The following is a 17094-nucleotide window of genomic DNA, read 5'->3' as shown; positions in this document are numbered from 1 at the left end:
TATTTTAGACATAAAATTGTTTTGGACCTTGTTTTTGTTGATGGCGTCTGTTTAATATAAAAATGTTGAGGCCTGAAAACACCCTCAGAAGCCGGTGCCTACTCAGCGGCTCTGGACCCATCCAAGGGAGAGACATCCGCTGGTTCAATACTTTGGAATCTCGCGGCATACCGGACTATGAATGGGTCTCTGTAGAGGCCTGTGACTCAAAAGTAGCGGGTATCAGGGGGCTGCGAAAGCACCTCACTGAGTACCGGCGAACCGGCGACTGGCTTAGGAGAAGCTTCGTTGGTTTTGGACCTCTATGGTCTGTCTTTTTCCTTGCGTATTTTGTGAACTCTGGTAGTCGGATTGCTAACCGATGACATTTCAGGGTATTTAAATCTTGAGCCAAAATATTTAAAAGCAAAAATATACAGACGCTTAATAGTGCGTTGGTTAAATTTAGCACAAAACCGACAGCAAGGCACATTGTGATCAGGGCCTAGGAGGCAAGGAATAACAGTACAAATGAAAATCCTTGAGGTATTTCCTTCCCACAAGTAATGCAATTATTAACTTTTAGTGACATCGGTAAGGAGCAAGAAAAAGTTTTCCCAATGGGGTACTTAGCTTTAGTTTGAAGACTTCGGTTCTGAAACTCAAAAAACAAAATTTCATGAGTCTGCCGACCGGCATTTGCGAACTGCTTCTGCCTCGGGCACCGTGCGGCAAGAAAGACGGATTAAAATGGTGTCGGCTGCATGTTTTATACCCCTGATGACCTGATGTCATGGAAGAGTAGACAGCAACCGACGCAGGACCCAAGACTTTGTTATTCAGGCTGACTAAGGGCAACCTACCAGCAGATTACCCTAATGTAATGACTGCAACAGTGAAACACAAAGAACATCAGAAATTTCAGAGTCCTGACCAGAAGAATCATAAGGAAACTCAGACCTAGGTCTTAGAGGGGGAAGGGTGGCTTCCCCTGATTAAAGTAATAAGGTCTTCAGCCAGCATTCTTATTTGTTTTTTTTAGGCCTAGAGGCCTGACCATGTGGTCTGGGCATCGTTTTTTTAGGCATGGATAGTTTTAGGCATTAAAGAAGATGGCATTGGTTTAATATGCAAGTCAGTAGGCCTGTATACACCCTCAGAAACTGGTGCCTGCACAGCGGCTCCGGACCCATTCAAGGTACAGACATCCACGAAGCATCTCGCGGCATACCGGACTCTGAATGGGTCTCAGCAGAGGCCTGCGAATCTGAAGTAGCGGGTATCAGGGGCTGCAAAAGCTCTTCACTGAGTACCGGTGAACTGGCGACTAGCTTAGGAGAAGTGTCATTGGCAGCGTTGGCATCTTTGGACCTATGCGGTCTGTCTTTATCTGTGTTTTCAGAATGTCAGCAGTTGGGTGGTTTACCCAAGCCATTTCTGGACAATTGAACAGAGTACCAAAATATTTAGAAGCGTAAATAAACAGACGACGAATAGTTTGTTGTTTAAATAAGGCACAAAACTGACAGCAAGGTACGTCGTGGTCTGAATCTAAGCAAGGAATGCAGTACGAATGAAAATCTTTGAGGTATTTGCTTTCCACAAGAAATACAATTATTAACTTTTACTGACATCGGTTGAGAGCAAGAAAAAGTTTTCCCAACAGGGCACTTAGCTTAGTTGAAGACTTCGGTTCCGAAAATCAAACTAAAATTTCAGGAGTCGGCCTGCTTCTGCTTCAGGCACCGCACGGCAAGAAAGACTGATGTAATGGCATCGGCTGCATGCTTTATACCCCTGGCTACCTGATGTCATGGAAGATGAGGCAGCAACAGACGCAGGACCCAAGACTTTTGATAATCAGGCCAACTGAGGGCTACTGCAAGCAGATATCCCAAATGTGATAACTGCAACAATGAAACATGAAGAACAATCGGGAAAAGGCAAAAGTTCCCTAGCACCAGAGAAACATATGGAGGGAAGTAGACAGAAGTTACAGGTAACCAACAATGAATAGCTATTAGCAAGAAGAGAGACTAAATAATACCCATGGCTTACTGCTTGAGTTTGGATCATTCGTCCTCTCTTCATGGCGACAAATGGGATTGGAGGAGTTGGGGATGGAATGGGGCACTATGGGTAGAGGGAGGAGCTAGAGTTTTGGATCCAAAGTCTGGTAGAAGGAGCAGAGTCAAATCCTAAACCATTTGTGAGGAAGAATGAAAAGGATATCAGAGCTGGTATTTTCTACAGGTATTACCTCTAAAACATTCCATTATTCAGCTGATCTTTCTGGAAGGTACATAAAATGCTACAAGATGAAAACTAAAGCAAAGTGCAGCAGACTGGGTGCTATGAGGATGAAGCTGGAGTTTGCTATAAGACAGCACTAACTGGGAAAATTATGCATAATATATGTACACAAAGTACTAGTGTTTTCCTGTAAGTATTTGTTTAGTGTAGAAAATTGTGCACCCCAGATACCTAGATATTCTAAAAACTTAAACCTTGCCTGTGATATAAATAGGACCTGCTGGAGAAACAGGTGTATATCCCAGAGACTACTTAGTCTCTAGAACAGGCTCCTCAGCCATATGAAGAGTTCCTCCTTAACCCAATTAAACTTGGACAACTGGATGGGGAACAGGAAATTTATCCCTGGTTTGGCATCTGTGTGCCCAATGGACAGAGGCAACTTGTAAATGGTTCATCTCCCAAGCCCCTGCTTACACTTATCAAAGGGTACCAGAACTTTTAAGAGATTTGGGATGCATGGCTAGGCTTAAAAAGGCCTTTGGGGTGGTTAGTTGTTAGCCTAGTAAACACCTATGAACTAGGGAAGCTTTCTGTATGTACACTTCATGTTTACAAAAACACAATGCCACACTTTAGCCTGCATCTAAAAAGCACACAAGGTGCCTTACAATTCACTGTACAACTACCCCACAAAGTTAAAATGGGAAAGCAAGACTTGATGCATCAATTTCTGATGAATGTACTGTGCTCTCTTTTCCTATCTGCAGGTTACACTTGCTTCATATGAAATGTATGGAGCAATATCACATTACAAGCCCTAATGGGAAATAAAGCAGCACCATATGTGTGATACAACTGCAACCTGAATGTACATCAGGTTTGTGTACACAATGCCATCTATACATACTCATAACAAAATTTATATCCTAGATTTCTTCTTTTCTAATTCTTAGATTCAGGGTTGCTAGGTGTTAGCAGCTTGCAAAAGACCAATTCCTTAAATGGGTACAAGATTCTTATGGACCTTCCCCAGCAACTTTGGGGATACTCAAGAACAACATGTATTTATACTTACTTCATTCCTTGCTGGAAGACAGAGTTCCTTCTTGTTTTGCAAATAATCAAGTCAGCCCACTGCACAACCACAATGCTGACGAAGAAGGATGTGTGGCATGTAAACTCCACTATCTTCCGCTGTTCATATGTCTACAAGAAAATAATTAGTCAGACGTCCATTAACTACATTTTTTTTTTTAAGAAAATCTACAACACCCGTACAACTCCAAATACTAAAATGAATCAAGTACAGTACAAATGTAATCAATTTATAACAAAGACAATTCCAGTAAGCCATTCTGAATTGCACCCAAAGACTACAGTGGAAGGTTTCATATAAACAATGCACGCAATTTTTCAGCTCTTTTCAGAGGATCTCTTACACCATCTACCAAACTAGTAAAGGAAAGTACAACTATATATCCAGCAATACTTACCCACTGCTGTCCGTAGCTGTCTTCTACATCATTGTTCCACCTATCATCCCATTTCACTCTAATTCCCAACAGAGTAGATGGCAGAAAGCCATTTTCAGCAAGAATTACAAAATATGTGAAGAAGCCACCCAAGGCCTGGATCATTCCTAATAAAAATAAAAAGCAATAATCAGAGGTGATCTTCAAGGAAGCCAGAAACCTATTTCTGGTTGCCCCTGCCCTAGAATTTACTATGTAACTAAAAGAAAAAACAAATAAGAAGAGAGCATTTCTCAAAGTTTAAAGTATGACAGCAGATCGCTGGAACACAGGCAGCAAAAGCATTGCATAACCGTACCAGAGGACTGCATTAAAAAATTTTCAAGGTACCTATAAAATAGATCTTTGGAAGAAATACGCACCAATAACATAGATAAGATTTGGAGAAGCAGTTGGATCCACCAACTTTCTCACTCATCACCAAATCACACACAAACCAAAATGTAGCCATGCAAAACCGATGCCCATGTAAGGGGATGGCTCCAGTTTGTCAAGTCATGTGTAAACATTTGTGACAATGAGACTTGAGACAGCACTAGGGTCTGAAGCAGACATCACACCCAAATTCACAAAAGCAGTAATGATTTGCATCTGCCTTTCGCACCAAGTGTCATGATATGTCCAAGGCCATTTCATAGTACAGTCATATATAATGGAATGAAAGTTTTTACACCTACTATAGTCAGACTTCTAGACTTCTAGATATAATCTCTCCTAGGCTGACACATGGCTAAAATGGGAGAACAGCCTGCTCAATCTTCAGTTCTTTTTCTGGCTGGATTATCAATTACGAACAAATTGTAAGGCAAGGCACAAGCAAACCCAGTCTTGGTCTGTAAAGACTATAGACACCCTAATGACATTATTTTTCATTCTCACCACGTATGGAGTAGGAAACATGAAGCACTACTGGGAGGGTCCTAGCTAAGGTCACCCTTGGGAGAGGTTTCAGGTCAGTGACTCATGTATTTGCTCCTTTCAGTTGATGCCTACTCCAGCCAATGGATACAATGTTCTTTGGAAAGAATGGGAAAAGTAGGGTGGGACCTCATACTCTTACAATAACTACCTGAACAGCTACTCTTGTGGCAAGGGGCCATTTATGCCACATTAACTATAGGACTGACTGGTCTAGTCCACTTGGGGCACCTGACGTAGCAACTGCACTATTCAGGGAAGAGGGAATCCGATCATGCCCTACATCCTGACTCAAGTTCCAGCATGCAGTAGGGTTGAGAAGGTTGCACATCTGCTCATGTGACTACCTCAAAAGTACTCTGAATGGATACATTCCTGAGGAAGGCTGCTGTAATAACAGTTCCCTAATGTCCTGGCCAAATTTCCCCAAGTATAAGATGCCACCTTGTGTCTCCCCTGAAAAGAGGTTACTAGCTTAGGGGGACTAATTCAGTCAAAGGATAAATTACTGAAGCTATGAAGATGACTTCACATAATTAGTAATGTCAAAAATTACTGGTTTTCACTGAACATGGAAAGATCAACTCTATTACCAGTTGTAACTCCTATCATGGTGATGTCCTCTTTAAAAGGGTTAAAACACAGTACTAGCAGGGGCCTAAAGATATTCTAGGACTACTTTATCCTTTGCCTGACTGGTTTGCTGATCCCCTTATGTAACAGTTTCTTACAGCAAGTTACTGTCCACTCCAAATGGGGTGTTATGGTAAAATAGAGCAATGTCATCCAAGTTAAACTTCCATCTTCAGCAAATGTTTTTAGAGTTGCTTCAAACAGAGGAGACCACTATGGGCCTCTTGACACAAATCATGAATTGAATGAGCTCAAATGGACAGACTGGACTCTATGCAGACATTCCAGAAATGATGGCAGCAGCGACTTTCATGAAGACCATCGACTTACATGAAGACCATCTCATTATAATGTATCCTAGCTAATAAAACAGGATCCCTGCTGAATAGATAACATCTTCCTTAATTAAATGAAGTACCTGGGAGACAGGCAGGTATCACTCTTAGTTTAAAGCGCTACTTTTGATATCTGAAGGCTGAGCAAGAATGCTAATCTTGGTCATGTGGCTACATATCCTCTGTAAACATCCTACACTCTAGCGAAATATATGCCAGGGTTAAGGGTTGATGCTTGCACAGCAGGTGCCCAGTCCATGAAGAAATGGGCCATCAGCCTTGTAACAGATCAAACTGATCCTTCTTACAATACAGTACAGATATCCTGTAGGAAAAACAGCTTCTGTGACAAAAGAGGTCCAGCACGTGTGTGGAAACAAAGTTCTGTCCTGAAGGTTGCATCTATTTCTATGGATGTGGTTGCATCTATTTCTATGGAGGCACATCCACAACTACTACTGCCTATTTTCAGACAGGCCAAGAAAGGGATAGCTGTTGGGAGACAGTGGGACCAGGAAATAGGACAAGATGGTACTCAGTGGCTGAAGCTCTCAGGCCTCTGGGCAGGGTCAGTAAAGTCTCTTGTTTTCTGCTCACTGCTTTAAAGAATTTCTTGCGTTTGTCCACTTTCCTGCACCTGTGCTCCTTTTCAGAAAACGTTTATTTTTTGGGCCAATGGTCACAGATCCAACTGCTGGGAGAGGGGGGGGCAGGCATACACCCCTTGTGCCAGCACTGAAAGGTGTGTGTGTGTGTTCTTGAAAGCCCCAAAGATTATGAACCCAGAATAAAGGTAAAGTTGCACTGTGCTCACAGTACACTTCATGATCCTGCACAAACTAAAACACTGTAGGTGATGGTACTTTGGCAGAACTCATCTTGGTCAGGCAGACAGTGCCATTTTTTCCAAGATCTTGGATGTTCCCGGAAATTATCTGCATAACAAATTTAACAAATAAAAAGGACAAGTACAACAGAACACAGCAATATACAGCAAATGCAATCTATGAAAGTCATCAGGAAGGGAAATATGGACAGCTGTATGGATGTATGCAAGCTTCTTGCAGCAAACAGAAGATGACATGGACTGCCCTCCCTTTTACCTAAATAGGGAAATGACCTGGGTGATGGCAGTTCAGATTTGCTTCAGGGACACCAGAAAATGTGGAAATGTGTGCAGCTAATTCCCCACAGATAATGGAATGATACATAAACTGTTAAATCCATTTTACAGCCTAAAGGGGTAGCCAACTATCTTGAATAAGCCAGGCCTTCTACACTGTCAAGGTCAGATTTTATTAAAATAATAGACTTAATACTAGAGGATAATTTGTTACAAGGGCTTATCGATGTGGAATTATATAATTTCCTTAGAGTCCCTAAACCAGTTATACCTGAAATCTTTGGTATCCCAAAAATACACAAAGATATAGCTGATCCCCCAATGAGACCAATAGTAACATCTAGGGGATCTAAAACGAAACCTCTTGGCATATATGTTGATACCAAGTTAAAAACGTTTTATTTAAACTATGTGCACATTTTGATTGATTCTTGGGACTTAGAAATTCAGTACAACACCATTTCACGAAGATTATTCATTTTTAACAATGGACGTTAAAGATTTGTTTTCTGTAATCCCACACAAGGAAGGCATGGAATGGTTTAAGAAAATGATTACTGAATTTAACATGCTGAACCCTGAAGAATTCAGATTAGTGTTGGAAAACATGGAATTAGTCTTGAAATATAACTATTTATTTTCAAGGGGACATATACCATCAACTTGGAGTTGCCATGGGTTCGGCATGTGCTCCCATTTATGCAAATATAATAATGCTATTTTGGGAGAAAACATATATTTTTGGCTCAAATTTTCAGCAGCATATAAGGTATTTTCGATTTCTGGACGATATTATTATTATATGGGATGGTGCACACGAATTAATTGAACAATTTATGGAATATGTAAATGGTAGCACTAACTTTCTGAAATTTACATACGAGTGCAACAAGGATGAAATACATTTAGATGTAAGGATAAATAAAGACTATATTAAGAAAGTATATAAATCAAATATTTTCAGAAAGAAAATGTTATTCAAACTCGTACTTGCATTATCAAAGTGACCATCCTTACCACTTAAAAAGAAATGTGGTAAAAGGACAAATGATTAGAGTGTCCAGAATGACAACTGAGTTTTGTGATTTTACAAGTGAATTAGATTTTGTACAGGAGATGTTCATAGAAAGAGGTTATCCTGACAACATGGTGGAAAATATTAAAAAAGAAATAATTAAGAAACGTAATAGTAGATATAGCCCATTGTTGGTGAGTGGACAGTATGACAAAGGGATAGTTAATAATGCGATCAGTATGGATACGACTATGAATAATGAGTACGACGTAAATAGGGACAGGAATATGGAAATAAGTAAAATAACAATAGAAAAGGACAGACTCCGGTTAATTTTAACGTACCATTCTGACATAGGTTGGTTAAAAAAGGGCATCAATGGGATTTGGAATATGTTTAAAACAATGCTGACGAGAATAAACATATTTCAACAGCAACTTAAATACACCCTTAGGAGAAATAGGAATTTGAAAAACATTTGAGAGAAAAAGAAGGGACAAGAAAAAGAAGGGGCATTACTAAAGGTGGGCACACACAAATGTGGGAGGTGTGCACAATGCCCATATATTGCCTGTAAAAAGGAAATAAATATATCCAGCATAAATTTTACAATTAAAGGCCGTGCTTATACAAGTTGTTACACCAAAGGAGTGGTTTATTTAGCCTATTGTCAATCATGCTGGGGGTATTATATAGGCAAGACAGAAAGGCATCTGAAAACTCGTATATACGAGCATATTAGGGATATAAATAAAAAGAATGAGAATAACGCACTCTACAGGCATTCAACCATTTGTCAGAATATGAATATAACATTTTGGGTACTTGAGGTAGTGAAACAGAAAGAAAGGAGAGGTGATTGGGAAACTTTCCTGGAGTACCGCAAGATGATTTGGCAAATGAGATTGGACTCTTGTGTGTACCCAGGAATGAACGACCATATCTCTATTAAACCTGCCTTGAAATTATTGGCATCAAACAATGTTAGAAAGAAGAAATAAAACTGTGGTTCTTACCAGTTACAATAGAATATGTAGATACCTAGGTAGATACATGCAGTTTTTAAGATATATAAATTACCTTGTCATGATGGTTTGGTAACGAATAGAACATATTAGAAATATTTTATAAAATAATATTACAAGTATTTTTAAAGTATTTTAGAGTATTATTTAACATCCATTTTTTACATATATTTTTTATACATTATATTAAATTAATTTTGTGTATAATCAATGCATTTTTAGGAAAGTTTGTACATATATGTATTTTTGTATATACATTTATTAGTATTTATAAGCACATTTTACTTAATTGGTTATTTTAACATATTTGAGCATATTAGGTGATACACAACAAAAATATGGAATTTTATACACCTTTCATGTTCAAGAAATATTATATTTTTGCAAAAGGTTTCTTTTACAAATTACCAATAACACGAAGTTCAACAGTTGTCCATATTTTTGCCTTCAAGAGTTTATGTGAATGAATTTATGTTTTCTTATATGTATTTTTATTGTATTAATGTTGTTTATTTTGAGAGAGGTAAATAGATATATATACATATACCTTTCATTGTTATGTGGGTGTGCAATTTAGCTATTTATATCTGAGTTAAGTAATTTTCAACAGTTTTATACACAAAAGGGTTATTCAGAACTGGAATCAACTTTAATGTGATTAACAATCAATTAATTAAGAATGGTTTCATTATGAGTGTATTTAAACAGAACATTTGTACTAACATGAGATTCTGATGAAGTCTCACGATATGAGAAGAAAGCATGCCCAATCTGTTTGAATTCCGTTTGGATTTGTGGCTGTGTGTGTCAATAAAGATTTTGGACTTGTATCATCGGTCAGTTCGTTTTTTCATATATACGTTGGTGGAGGACAGCCTTTTATAGTTGCCAACAGTAGGTATAATTGTCTTGCTGAGATTTTAATTACCTCTGATGAGGAACAGCCTCTTCCTTTAACTTAGTAAGTCAATGCAAGATAAAGAGGGCTTTGCTTGGAGGTGTGTGTGCGTGTGTGTGGGGGGGGGGAGGGGGAGGGGGTGCCCCAACTACTCCTTGGGCAAAATTATTTTAACCAAAATTGGCAGGAGACAGGCATGCACTGGTGGGGCAGACAGACTGCCTGAATATCCATTCTTTCGAAAAAGGCAGTAACAGTTCTTGTGCTTACTTCTATAACTCTCTGCTAAAAGCATAGATTACCTGCTTGATCAGAACATTCTGGGCAGACAACCTGTGAAGCTACAAAGGTTAATGCTTGACTGTTGCCCCTGAAAGAATTAAATGTCAAGGCCAAGCTGTGGCATGGAAATTTCAGTCCAAGACTGAACTTACAAGGGAGTCGGTAACTAACTTTTTGCACCTGAAAGGACCAAGGTATGGAATTGAAGGGTGAGGTGTGGGCCTGGAGAAAAAGCAAAACACCACCTCCACGACCTACACTCTAGCTCCTGATGGACTAGCTCCTGATGGACTTGCCAGGACTGGCCACATGCTCTTATTTGGATTTTCTAGTGAATGAACTTGAAGGGCATTTTTTTTATTTTGCTATGGTGGTACTTTTGGTGTTTTCTGGACCTGTGCCTGCTGATGGACAGTTCTAACTGTAGAAGGGGCAAGTGTCTGTGGTCCAGTGCTACCACTTCATGATTCACGAAAGCCCAAAGGTTTTGAGCAAGGTGGAGCAGAGTACTCTATAGAAAAAAATGGAGATATTTTAAGCATACTCTGTTGTCTCTTCTGGGGACATCATGGGCCATGGAATAACATTCAATAAATTTGTAATAATCACTTACAAAATCAGAAAGATCAGTAATTAGGATTTTTTAGCCCAAATTAGGTACATACTGCTCTTACAGCCACCTGGATGTAGCTGACAAACTCGTGATCAAATGCTGGTTATAGCAAAAAAAAGAGAACTGAAGAGAACATGGGCTGGTCTGCCCCCCTTTAATACAGCATTACTTGGATGACTAAGGTACTGGGAGTAGACAACTCTTCCAAGGATGATGGAAATGTTTTGCCCAACTGTGGCTAATCCCATACACAAGGAATTACACTGAAGCAGTTATCCCTAAGAAAATGTTAAGGATAATAGATGGTGTTGTACTAAACTAGATTAATAAAATAAATAAGAAAAAAATAAAAAAGTCAGGCTTAGGATGGATGGTCTTATCTGCAGCTTCCTCTGCATGATAACCTATATGGTCCTCCAGTTTACTGGGAGGAACACATTCGAATCCAAAAACACTGCCAGGTAGTCAAAATCCCTGATTAAAAGAAATAAGGGTTGAAAAAATTTAGGTCAGCATTCTGACAAGTCAAGAGCTTACACCTTCTACATTTGGAGGCAAATACCGCTAGTTAGGTGGCTAATCCAGAGTGAGCTCTGTGTACCAGTATGCATATTCAGCCTGCTAAAATTATTTGGCATGACCATACTTCAAGGGTAGCAAGATGTCTGAGGACTGAACGGTCTCCACTAACCCAACAACTTCTACCACATCCCACATATGTATACAAACACTGACACTGCATCTTACAAACTGTTCTGTACCTGTAGCTAAAACGGTCTGACAGTCTGCGAAATGCCAAGCTAGTGAAACTACTCGGAATGATAGGGTCTGTTAAATGATTTGGCAGATGGCAAGCACATACTTTTGCTGCAAGGAGCTCTGAACCCAGCATCTCCACAGTAATCAATTCAGAGGTTACTGCACCTCAGAGAAGGGCAGTGTCCCAGCTGCAGCAATGTTAAAAAATACACAGTATGACCAACTTGTACATCATACTACTATGGAAAATGATGAAACAGATTGGAATTAAGCCCTGTCACACGGGATAAACACTGAATAGGCAACCAAAGCAGACTGCTAACAAAATTACTGGTTCTATTACCTGGAAATTTAAATCCTACCAGTGATGATCTACTGTAAATTTCTGTGAAGACAGACTTCTGAACTCCTTTGTTTTAGTCAAGTCATAAAAAAAAAAAAAAAAAAACTGCCAAGGAAGAATAAATATAGTCACTCTAGGGTTTTACTTTCCACCTACAAAAGTCATGGAGAGCTGTCTAAAGCCGGATGCCAAAGCAGCATGTTTTACCCAGCACTGCTCTCATAAGCAGCATCTACTACGATATACAGTAACTGTATGCATACTCAGATCGCGAAGGGCAATAGTAGACACGGGGGGGGGGGGTTCTTGATGCTAGTCTTAGTAGCAGTAGAATACATAAACACCCTTTACACATGACTAATTATGGGCTATAAATCTAAAATGCTACTGTTCTATAGTACTGAAGGTACAGTTCTGCAAAGAGTGATGCATTTAGAAAATCATTTACCGCTTAATGGAAAGTATAGTTGTGTGAGAAACTTACCATAGCATTAGAGATTTTAAATGATCACTGCTGCAGTAGCCTATACAGCCAAGGGTACTGCAGCAGTAATCTTTATGAAGAACAGAGACTGACTTTTCAGAACGAAGATAAACTAGGCTATTAAGTGACATGACCATATAAAACATTGAACACATACAGTGTCTAGCATTTATTTTTTCCTGGAAAACTAAAGTAAAATAAAACAGTGCAGCTCACTACATACCAATCTGTCCATAGGCCATACTGATTAACCTCTCATTAACCAATTTATCTGTTTTGGGATTTCTGGGCTGTCTCTTCATAATGTCGCTCTCTGCTTGTTCATAAGCCAAGGAGATAGCAGGAACCTGTAAGGAGAAGAAATCAGTCATCTGTACAAATTTACCAATAAGACTCGGAACAATTTCTTACCAGGTTTTCTAAGTGAAAAGCTAAAGCATTACTTCAGTCTTCCTTTGTAAAGCACATTAACGTAGGTCCACACCTTCATTAATTGTGGCAGAAGTGCACAAATTGCCACATGAAAACAACCATATGACTGTCAAACCTCTTGGTTCATAGGTAGGTACTAGGGTACTGGCCCTAGGGCCTATACAAGCATAGCCAAAAAGGTACCCTGGCTTTCGCCACCCAAGAAAATTATTTTCCTGTGCCCCTGTCGAGCAGAGCCATAGATGTGATCACCGGGGTGAATTTCCTATCTCCCATCCAATCATCAAGATTTTTCTTGAAGAGTGCTAATGAGGAGCTTTGTTTGATATAGATAGGTCGTTTTTTTCTAGAGTATGGGAAGTCTCTGGGACAGGAATCTATCCCTCCAGTATGTTCTGGTTTATTGTGGTGACAAGGTTTAGGTCCCTAGAGCGTGTAGCTCGGAGGGATTGGGATTTAAGTGGAGCATGTCCAACAGCTCTGGGTTTGACATAGCTTTCTAGGTTGCAGAGAACGCCTCTGAGTAGACGATATGTGACTTGAGTAAAGCTTGAGTTTTTTGAGACTGTCTGCATAGGGCATCTGTTTGAGGCCAGTAATCCTCTTTGTGAGGTATTTCTGTGGCCTTTCCAGTTGTTGTAGAGGTCTTGTGAGGTACACACCAAAAGGGGCGTTGTACTCTATAATGGGTCTAATGAGTGACTAGTAGAGGGGAACAATGACCTCTTTTTCCTGGATGAGAAAAGTACAGTTTTGTACCTACCATAAACGTAGTTGTTAGAGTGTACACCCTGCTGCAGTCATCACACTTGGGTTATCCTGTCGTCAGGCGGTCCCGCAGTCGGCCGGAATTCCAAAGTCTTGGTCTGGCGTCGGTTGCTGTCGCTGCTTCCCTGACGACAGAGCGCCAGGGGTATATATAATGCATCCGACGCCATTTTCTTCAGTTTTTCTTGCCCCAGATGTCAGGTGCCCCCCAAAAAGGTGGTCAGTAATTAGAACCAAATTAAGTAATTTTTGCGCAAACACAAAATCCCTCCAGCTATAAGCAAATACATCAGGAAGGTACTGTAGAGCTTTAGCTAGTTAGATCAGAGGGGATGGAGGGAGGGTAACCTGGACTGCAGCAGGGTGTACACTCCAACATCTACATTTATGGTAGGTACAAAACTGTACTATGTTCATCGTGTTACCCTGCTGCAGTCATCACACTTGGGTAGAATCCCAAAGCTATGGATGGGTGGAGGAGTTATAGAGGAGGCTAGAAGGCCCTGCAGAACTGCAGTGGCGAAGCCAGCCCTAGTCTTAGAGTAAAGTTGTCAGTGATAGTGTTTGGTAAAGGTGTGTACTGAACTCCAAGTTGCAGCTTCCAAAATCTCCTTGGTTGGTACCCCCCCTGAGGAAGGCTGTAGATGTAGCTGTTGCCCTGGTAGAGTGGGGCCTAATGGTAGCAGGAACTGGTTTTCCATAATGGGTATAGCAAAAACGAATGAAATGTCCTATCCATTTGGAAATGGTTTGTTTTGATATAGCCTTCCCTTGTGAAGCTGTAGCATAGGACACAGAGCTGGTCAGATTTTCTGAAAGCCTTAGTTTTATTCAAGTAATAGCGAAGTTGCCTGTGAATGTCCAAGGAATGCAGGAGTCTTTCTCCTTTGTTCTATGGGTTTGGGAAGAAGGTGGGTAAGTGAATGGTTTCATTTAAAGACACACTGGAAACCACCTTGGGCATGAAGGAAGGATTAGTTCGTAGAGAAACTCTGTCTTGATGGAAAACGAGGAAAGGTTCCACTGCCATTAGTGCCTGTAGCTCTGAGACTCTTCTAGCTGAAGTTATTGCTAGCAGCAGGTCAGTCTTCCATGATAGGAACTGTAGATCTGCAGAGAAAGCTGGTTCAAAGGGAGGTAGCGTAAGTTTTTCCAAAACAAAACTGAGGTCCCATGTTGGTGTAGGTGCTCTCCTGGGGGGCCTAATGTTTTTTGCCCCTCTGAGGAACTGCCTTAGAAGTGGATGCGAAAATAAGGGTGGTTCCGTGTTGTAGTGGGCTGAAATAGCTGATGCATGGATTTTAATGGAAGAAAAAAAAAAGTTCTTTGTGCAACATCTCAGTTAAATACTGTAGAATCTGAGGCAGGTGAGGCTGAAGTGTGTTTTGGCCTTCAGTTTGGTTCCAAGCACAAAACCTTTTCCATTTGTCCGAATAGGCCTTCCTGGTGCTGGGCCTCCTAGCCTCCAGAATAACATCCATAACTGCTTGGGAAAGAGGAGCTGGCTGGATGTTTAGGTGATTTTCCATGCAGCCAGATTTAAGGTTTTTAGCTGACTGTGAAGAATCTGATTGTTTTGCTGTGTGAGCAAATGGGCAGTTTGTGGTAAAATCCAAGGTGGGCCCTGGGCCATATTCCTCAATAGTGGGTACCAGTGCTGGCATGGCCAGTCTGGGGCTACGAGTATCAGTCGTGGTCTCTCCTTTCTGACTTTCAGAAGCACCTTTGTGAGGAGAGGCAATGGAGGGAAGGCATATACTGTCAGGTTTTTCCAGCTGAATGAGAGTGCGTCCACTTTCCAAGCTTGATGGTGAAGTGTCCTTGTACAAAATTTTGCTAGTTGATAGACCTGTTTGCCAGTCCTCAAAACTATGTCTGGAAGGCCCCATTTTTGAGTTATCATTGCAAATACTTGTGGATCCAGTTTCCACTCGTGGGGATCCATGATGTTTCTGCTGAGGTCGTCTGCCAATGTGTCCTTTTGTCCTGGCAGGAATTGAGCTTGTAAGTGAACTTGGTAAGCCAGAGCTGTGTTCCACAAGGTCATTGCTTGCCTGCATAGAGGGTAGGAGTGTGTACCCCCTTGTTTGTTTATGTACCACATTACTGTGGTGTTGTCCGTCCTTATTGTAAGTTGTCCTGGATGTAATAGATTCTTGAAGGCTGTCCGAGCATTCTGTACAGCTAGCATCTCTTTTTGATTGATGTGCAGATTCCTTGGATCTGCAGTCCATACGCCTTGAACGCACTGTCCTGCCATGTGTGCCCCCCAGGCGTAGTCCGATGCATCTGTTGTCATAGTTTGCCTGGCTGGGGGCAAGGTGAAAGGCTGACCCTTGAGGTGAATGTCAGTGACCACCATAGAAACTCCTGTTGTAGGCAGGGAATGAGAGATAGTGTCCAAGCTGTGGCTGTGTTGAGACCATACGCTTTTTAGTTACTACTGTAATTTCCTCATATGCAGCTTTGCAAATGGTATTAGTAGTATGCAAAATGGCATGAAGCCCAAGGCCTGCAGAATTTTTCTTGCAGGTAGTTGGGTCTTTGTTGCCACTGTTTTGAAATATTGAGTCAGATACAGTTGTTTGTCTGGCGTCAGATAAGCCTTCTGGGCCGTTGTAATCAAGCTGGCACCCAAGAATGTCATTTTGTGAGGGTACTAGTTTTGATTTCTTTTCGTTTACTGTATACGCCAGGCAACTTAGATGTTTTACAAAAGCCAGATGTTGTAAGAGGATGTCCTTGCTTTATGCTTGGATGAGGCAGTCGTCCAGGTATGGGTATATTTGAATTCCTCTTTGTCTGCAGTATGCAATTACTGGTGCCAGGCATTTTGTGAAGACCCTGGGCGCAGTAGATAAGCCAAAGTGCAGTGCAGAGAATTGGTAATGGGTTGAACCTGCAATGAAACGGAGGTATCTTCTGCAACTTTGTCTGATAGGGACATGCAGGTATGCCTCCTTGAGGTCCAACGTTACTAGCCATGCTTTCTTGCCCAACATGGGAAGAAGCTGCTGTAGTGTCAGCATCTTGAATTTGGGTACTTGTAAGAAGGTGTTTAGAATTGAAAGGTCCAGAATTGGTCTCCAGGCATTGTCCTTTCTGGGAACTAGAAAGAGTCTTGAGTAAAATCCTTGGCCTTGCTCTGGAGTAGGTACCAGTTGAATGGCTCATGTTCATGAGAGCTGTAATTTGTCTTTGTGCCTCTGCCCATTGATTTTGTGGCAGGTTTGGCATACCTCTTTTCATTGGCAAGGTGTGAAAATGGAATCTATCCTCACGAAATTATGTCTAGGACCCATTTGTCCTTGTCACAATGTGCCAGTTGTCTGAAAAAAGTGCAAGTTTTCCTCCCAAGGGGGCTGCCAAGAGAGTGCTGCTTGGCCAGATGAGATGCAAGTCATTGAGTTTGCCTTCTGGTAGTTTGGGACCTGTCTTCTCCTCCCTTCTGTGCTGCACTGCCCCATTGTCGAGGTTTGTACTGGGTTTGTGGTTGTCCTCTGCCTCTTGGACATCTGTATTTACCCCTCTGTGGCCTGTCAGTAGCTGGAAAGGACCAATTTTTTGTTGGCCAATTTCTGCTGAAGCGAGGGGGCTGTACCTGTAGGAAATCTTTGACTGTCTGCATAGATTTTGCCTTATCCTCCATTTTCTTTAAGACGACTTCTGCTTTAACTCCAAAAAGAACATCCTGCTGTA

The 17094-nt window shown here is 41.0% G+C and overlaps 1 protein-coding gene across 2 annotated transcripts in view; it reads right to left on the bottom strand.

Moving 5' to 3' along the window:
- LOC122811489 (sodium/potassium-transporting ATPase subunit alpha-1) overlaps positions 1 to 17094 on the bottom strand; it is a 990310-nt gene that overhangs the window by 808501 nt on the left and 164715 nt on the right. Inside the window, exons 18-20 of one of the 2 annotated variants that reach the window (XM_044083358.1) lie at positions 12419 to 12542; positions 3729 to 3874; positions 3311 to 3441 (exon numbers count right to left, since the gene is read on the bottom strand). The exons of the other annotated variant lie outside the window; for it this stretch is intronic. Coding sequence (XP_043939293.1) covers positions 3311 to 3441; positions 3729 to 3874; positions 12419 to 12542 — 401 coding nt within the window. The remainder of the gene's footprint in view (positions 1 to 3310; positions 3442 to 3728; positions 3875 to 12418; positions 12543 to 17094) is intronic. 2 annotated transcript variants of the gene reach the window in all.

Source organism: Protopterus annectens, chromosome 9.part0 (genome assembly GCF_019279795.1).
Source record: "Protopterus annectens isolate FY-2018-M chromosome 9.part0, PAN1.0, whole genome shotgun sequence".
Taxonomy (NCBI): Eukaryota; Metazoa; Chordata; order Ceratodontiformes; family Protopteridae; genus Protopterus; species Protopterus annectens.
Note: the sequence above shows the minus strand (reverse complement) of the source record. Positions and strands in the feature narration are given on the sequence as shown.